Source organism: Myotis davidii, unplaced genomic scaffold (genome assembly GCF_000327345.1).
Source record: "Myotis davidii unplaced genomic scaffold, ASM32734v1 scaffold1476, whole genome shotgun sequence".
In the NCBI taxonomy this organism is placed as follows: Eukaryota; Metazoa; Chordata; class Mammalia; order Chiroptera; family Vespertilionidae; genus Myotis; species Myotis davidii.
This window is the reverse complement of record NW_006287253.1, coordinates 621,512-628,428: the sequence shown is the minus strand read 5'-3', so window position 1 is coordinate 628,428 and position 6,917 is coordinate 621,512. Positions and strand designations below refer to the sequence as shown.

The following is a 6,917-nucleotide window of genomic DNA, read 5'->3' as shown; positions in this document are numbered from 1 at the left end:
GACCCCCAACCATAAAATTATTTTCGTTGCTACTTCATAACTGTAATTTTGCTACTGTTAGGAATCGTAATGTAAATATCTGATATGCAGGATGTATTTTCAGGGGTCACGACCCATAGGTTGAGAACTGCTGGCTTAGAGAAAGACAGGTGTTGCTAAAGAGACCTCTCGGTTCACAGGAATAGAGTGGAATTTCTTTTCTTATTGAGTTAATGGGTCATACCCAAAGTGGTTGCTGCTATTGTAGTGTTTAGTTGTTTAGCAATTCTGTTTTCTATAAAAATGTACATAGGAAAAATGGTCTGAAATCTGTTAACGCTACTCTAATGCAGATTTTATAAATGACATTTGTATGGAGTGGAGGAGTTCATCTCTTTTAAGTTTCAAGCTGGTGGCTCTCACTTCTCCTCTCCTGCCGGCCATGGTATTGTATATTGATCAAGAGAGTGTTCATTTACATGCATAGAGTTTTAAAGTGATAAGACTTCTGAAGCGCTTTAGTCTGTTTCTGCTACTTTCCACATGAGTGGGTAAACCCAGGCAGACAGGCATGCACGTGCCTGGTGACACTGAGTGCTTAGGTGACCGTGTAAGTGCAGGGTGTGGCCCCGAGCTTAGGCCTGCAGGTCAGGGCTTGCTTGCAACACTGCTGCACGTGTGCATACCTGGCCTTCTGTAGGAACCTGGCAGGGACCACACGTATGCTCTTTACCTGTTTCTGGAAGGTTAGAAAAACTTCTGAGGCTCATTTAAAAATTAAAAATAGCCTTTAGAAAACAACTCTCAACCCCTCATTTATTTACTACAATAGAATCTTGCTCTAACATGTGCCATAATTTATATCTTCCTCCTAAAATGTAATTGTATCACATATACAGAAAAGCACAGTGTCCTCAGGGTCTTGCAGTGCTGGCCTTAGTTGTTTTCTCTAATCCTATGATGATAGAGGTTCTGTGGCCCCACTGTTACCTCTATTAGTGTAAAAACTACCTGTGACTTCGTCTTTGTGCTCGTACCTAAGATTTAAACCAGGTTGGAACGCAACAATGAGACAGGATTTTCCATTCAGAAAAAGAACCAATTCATCATTAGTATTTAGATAATCTTTTCATGTATAATTAAGAAAAAATGTCTTGAACTCATTTCTAAAGCGTGGTAGACATTAAAAAAATTACCTTCAAGTTCTATGTATTTATGTCTTTCAGGGGCCCAGAAGATACTTGCTTTGAGTTTGGTGTTTTTCCTGCCATCCTGAGTTTCCCGCTTGATTACCCATTAAGTCCCCCAAAGATGAGATTTACCTGTGAGATGTTTCATCCCAACAGTGAGTACTGTGGGAAGTAGTTTTAGTGATTCCAGGAGGGGCCCAGAGTGACTCCATGAAAGGTAGTGTCAGTGAGTGACATAGACCACTGAAAACATTTTTATGTTCTGAACTTCAGCAAATTAATCATGGTGGTATTGACATCGTGGTTTCAGTTTAGAAGGACAGTTTAACGTAGATTAAAGGGTAAGTTACCAAGAGAAATCCAGTGCCTTTTAAAAAATACTTAAATAATTTCAGTTGTCTTTGTCCTAGCCATGTGAACATTTCTCAGGGATTTAATAGTAGAATTATTGTGGACAATCCTGATTATATTTTGGTGAAATATTTGAGTGCCAGATAACCTTTCCTTTACTCCTTTTGGATGTAATATTTTTAAAAAACAACCATTTGACAGTGGAATTGTCCCATGATGACTAGAACTGGACAGACCAGCCTAGAGTCCGTCAAGGGGTGAGCAGTGACCCGAGGGGTCCGTATAGGTCCACCAGGACCATGTGGCTGGGAGCGTTGTGGATGGGAGCTTGACACTTGGGGTCTCAGGCTGTGTTCCAGCTGTACAGACAGCCGTTCTCGGTGTCTGCACCTCCTGTTCCCTGCTTCTGTGGCTGGGTCACTGGCCCGTTATCGCTCACCTGGTGTGTTCTGGCCCCCGCAGTCTATCCTGATGGGAGAGTCTGCATTTCCATCCTCCATGCTCCAGGCGACGACCCCATGGGCTACGAGAGCAGTGCCGAGAGGTGGAGCCCCGTGCAGAGCGTGGAGAAGATCCTCCTGTCGGTGGTGAGCATGCTGGCAGGTGAGGAAAGCCTTGGCCACTGTGGGCTTGCTGCTAGTAGAGGAAGCCAGATAGCTCAGTGGCTGTGCCTCCTCCCGCATTTCATCCTCGACTTCATAATCCAGCTTTATGTTTTCGACGAGTTTATATATATACTTTTCTGCCTTTTCATTTCATGTTATTTGTATACACTGTTCCAAGCATAATTCCTTTGTGTTTCTGACCTGAGTGCCTGGGCAATGGGGTGCTGTCTTTGGGGACAGGAATCCAGAGGGAGCATAATTTTTGGAAGGGAACAGTTTGGGGTATGAGTGTCTGCCCTCCGGAAGCCATTCATCTGAGGGTGGGTCGTGGAAGTGAGGATATGGGATCATCTGTGGATAAGACACTCGGTGACAGGGGATAATGGAGAAAAGGGCACATAGAAGGAGAGGGTCCTCACAGGAGTGGGGGAAGTGGTCTGGAAAATTAGGAAATGGAGGCATGTCAGAAGGAGAAAGGTGACGGTGCTGTAGGAGGTCCCAGCTGGAGGCCAAACTGAGCGGTCACTAGGTTTGGGCCGTTGGAGGTCCTTAGCTGACTGCTTAGGATTCAGTGAAGTCCAGGAACCTGAAGTCAAAAATTTCAGTGTATGTGTTTTTTTGTTTGTTGTTGTTTTAAAGACTAGTTTATTGATTTTTAGAGAAGAGATGAAAGAAGAAGAGGGATATAGAAATATCTATGTGAGAGTGCAGCATCAATCAGCTGCCTCCTGCACGCTCCTCACCAGGGATCCAGCCTGCAGCCTGGGCATGTGCCCTGACCAGGAATCGAACCAGTGACCTCTTGGTGCATGGGACGATGCCCAACCAACTGAGCCACACCAGCATGCATGTTTTAAGCTGGAGACTCTCTCCATTCTCACATGAGCAAACAGAATCAGACAAAAGGTGTCTGAAGACGAGAGAGAGGCATTGACTTGGCTATCTTCAGATGCCAGCTATAAGTTCCATTATAAACATTTTTGCTCTAAATTATTTTCCTTTTTTGAAAGGTTTTAATGTAGTCTTTACACACTCCTCTTGGAATACCAGTCCCCTGCTCCGAGCTGCTTTTCCAGCACCGTCACCGCGCTTAGTCTGGCCAGGCGGTCTCCTGGTCAGTTGTGTTGTCTGTCCCGGTGCCGCTCTAGGAGACTATGGTCCTTGGGCCTCTGCAAGCCATTGGGGCACTGGAATTTCCTTGGGCAGAGGCTGTGGACAGGGATTGGGGGCTGGCTTTGTCCATGCTTGGCTGTTCCCTGCAGTCTGGCTCAAACAGGGGTCCCCTAAGTGCCACATTCTCTGAGAAGTCTGCGTACCCCCAGTCATCCTGCCTCCTGCTGTCCTATTCTTCCCATTGTAGCACTTAGGTTGACATGAGGCATTTGTGGGTCCATGAGAGGGTGTCTCTCAGAGGGCCCAGGTCATTGGGTCCCCTGCAGAGCCAGTGAATGAGGCCTCCCACACAGGAGCTGGTGAGGAAGTGTTTGTTGAATAATGGAAGAAGGGAGGGAAACAGTGCTATTGGTTGGAGGATCACAGACGCTGTGGCAGCTTAGGGAAGGAAGGCTTGAGGGCCAGAGTCCATGCCGCGCTCAGGACTGTACTCACTGTCCTGCTGGCCTCTAGGCAGCCTTCTCTATTCTGATCTGGTTGCTTGTCGGTTTCTACATGGTGGTGACTGCCTGTACCTCTGTCACTGCTGGTTCCCCTGTCCACTTCCCACTGGCCCCGGCTACCTCTCTGTATGTCTGCTGATTCTATTCTGGAGCCACTGCTCACGGACTAGTCTGGGGCCAGATGTCCACATGGGCTGAAAGACCATGTGGGGCCACATCTGCCTGGCCATGTGCTCTGGTAGTTGCTAGGGTGAGCTGCACTGAGAAGGGCTCTGAGAGGAGTGTCTGCACAGAGTAGGCCCTGGAGGAAGAAGCTGGCGGGTGGGTGGTCTGTGACTCGCTGTCTGGGCGCTCCACAGGTCATGTGCCAGTTGTCCTATGTGCTAAGCGAGGTAGGTGACTTCTGTGGGCACATTTAGACGCTCAGAAGGTAGGAGTAATGAGGGTTGATCTTGCCTTGAGATGTGTCTCTCCACTGACCTCACGCCTCTTCTCAGGCGAGGGGCTGTTGTTTGTTTCTTAAACAACAGGCTTCCTCCCCAGCATTTCAGTCGTCAGCATCTCTTATTTATTTCTGGGACGCATCTTGGGGGTGGAATGAAGCTTTTGTCAATTCAGACCTTACTTTAGGAGCCCCTTTCATGTGGACAACGTCTGCCTTCTCTTCCAGAACCCAACGACGAAAGTGGAGCTAACGTGGATGCTTCCAAAATGTGGCGGGATGACCGAGAGCAGTTTTACAAGATCGCCAAGCAGATTGTGCAGAAGTCTCTGGGGCTCTAAGGCCTTGCCCGTGTGTGTGTACACGCACCACCAGGCAGTCTCCAGTGTTTCTCCTCCAGGACACTGAGCGACAGTGACACTCTGTGCTGGTACCAAAAAAGGAAAGCTTGTAGAACTGCAGCTCTGGTCTTCTTTTCCACCCCTCCCACCCCAAACGGGCTTCTCTTCTGAAATTACAATTCACATAGGATAATGACAGTTGGATGCAGCTTTAGAGTGTTCCAGCAAGGTGGTTCAGTAGATTGTCAAAGCTGTCACCACTACCTCTCCCAGCTGAAGCGCCTGCGAACCCAACAGTTAGTAGCTTCCCTTCCCTCCTGAGTGCTGAGGGGGTCTGTGCTGGCCTCCTCAGGACTGGAGCCCAGGCAAAGGGCAGGGCTGGGCGTCTGTGGTCCCTCTGGCTCCTGTGTGCCCCACGAGCAGTGCGCAGCTGTTTCAGTGTGTTGTCTTTTACAAGCAGGCGTTTTTGTTATCTAGTTACATCTCCTTCATTTGTTGTGAATTCAAACTATCACACTTAGTAATACTTTCAGGAAATAAATACTTTTTAAAATGTGGATGACTGAACATTGGGGCACATGGAGAAGCCCACTGCTACCACACAGACCAATGATCTTTCCTGATCACATTTATCAAAGATGACACTCATGCCTCAGTTACTAATACAGGAAAATATGAGGCCGAAAGTTTTCGTCACAGTTTCTTCTGGATCTATAGGAGTTTATCTTTTCCAGTCTCAAAACCAGGGAGTTTTAAGCTTTTGTACATTGTGGTTGCAGCAGGAACTTTGACTTATTGGGACAAAATTATTCTTTGCAACTTGGAGGGGATCTTTTGTTAGCGCAGAGCAGAGGCGTGCCTTATCTCCAAACTTGACCTGCGCTCACTTGTGGAAGTGTGGCACGCGGGGTCCCGGGCCCCAGTGGACATAAATCACTTACGTGTGGATTACAGTCAGTCTTCTCCAGTATGGGCGCCTCAGCAGCACGATGCCAGGGGCCATTATGAGCAATAACAGATCTGTTGCTTGCAGAATCACACATTCAAGCCTGTTTCAAACAGGTTACATTTAAATAGGTATTTCTATTTTTAAAATAAGGGATGGCCTTCAAGACATAGAATAGATCTTTCTTTCCTTTGTCCCTTCCTCCCCTTTCATGATGTGTCTGGTGGGTAGGTGTGGTGTGTGTTGCACTGCCACCTCACACATAATTTCTTGGGTTAACAAATACTGGCTAAAGGGGCTCCGTATTGGGCTTCATTGGAAACCAGAGTCTCTCCTCAGAAGGGCGCCTTTTGAGATTTGGAATTTAGTACAAGGACTTGTATTTGGAAGGGAGGGAAAGCGGTGTTGCACCTAAACAGTATTTGTAGGCTCATTTGCAGGAGGCCAAGCCTTCTCCACAGAGAGGGAAAGTGTGTGGGGATGTGATCTGTGAACACGGCTGGAGCGTGGACATTGCACCCACATTAGCAGGTGGCCACGGGGGCTTCCAAGAAATCTGGAGAAAGAAGAGAGATGGTCTCTTTGCAAAACAAAGTATTTTTATTAATTTGTATTTATTAAATGGAAAGAGAATCCCCTGGTTAAAAATAAAGTTATATATTTTCCCCATTCTGCAGTGTATTTTTATTTGTTGCATCTATACTAGTAAAAGGCTAATTAGACCGGACATCTTCTATACAGCCTTCCGAACGTCCTTCTGGACAAAGCCACAGTGGTGGGGGCCAAGGCAGAGGTGGTTAGGGGCGACCAGGCTGGCAGGGGAACAGTTAAGGGCATCAGGCAGGCAGGCAGGTGAGCGGTTAGGATCCAGCAGTCTCAGATTGCGAGAGGGTTGTCTGACTGCTGGTTTAGGCCCGATCCCAGTCTGACATCCCCAGAGGGATCCCAGATTGGAGAGGGTGCAAGCTGGACTGAGGGAACCACCTCTGTGTCTCCCTCCCCCCCTGCCCTGCACAAATTTCATGCACCGGGCCTCTAGTTTTTATATAATGATATGGAGACCCACGACCAAGTGTCTGCTGTGGAATATGCCAGAGGCCCCTCAGTAGAGCTGCCCTCCCATGGGCAGTATGCATGGGCACCAAGACTCCATGTCAGGACTGTTCAGAGGTCACTGTATTCTGGACTTGTGTGAGCCTTGGAGAGGTTCATTCTCTTAGTCCCTTTGCTCCATTCTTCATGTCTTTCCTTCTGGAGTGCTCGCGTTTCCTAGCTGGGTCTGTGGCAGCATCAGACTGTGAACTTGTCCAGAGGAGATGTCTGTTAACCAGCCTCTGATTCTCATCATACCGTGAAGTCACAGTCCCTGTGGTACTTGGCTCTGAAGCTCCTTGCTTAGTATGTAAATTAGTGAAGGGGCCCAGGTCCCAGCTTTGCTGACCTCAGT

At 47.7% G+C, this 6,917-nt stretch overlaps 1 protein-coding gene across 1 annotated transcript in view; it reads left to right on the top strand.

The window, feature by feature from the left end:
• Positions 1 to 5,686, top strand: part of UBE2G2 (ubiquitin conjugating enzyme E2G 2) — a 26,034-nt gene extending 20,348 nt beyond the window's left edge. Inside the window, exons 4-6 of the mRNA XM_006758996.1 lie at positions 1,206 to 1,324; positions 1,983 to 2,123; positions 4,412 to 5,686. Of these exons, the coding sequence (XP_006759059.1) occupies positions 1,206 to 1,324; positions 1,983 to 2,123; positions 4,412 to 4,524 (373 nt within the window). The 3' untranslated portion in view covers positions 4,525 to 5,686. The remainder of the gene's footprint in view (positions 1 to 1,205; positions 1,325 to 1,982; positions 2,124 to 4,411) is intronic.
• Positions 5,687 to 6,917: the final 1,231 nt, after the last annotated feature.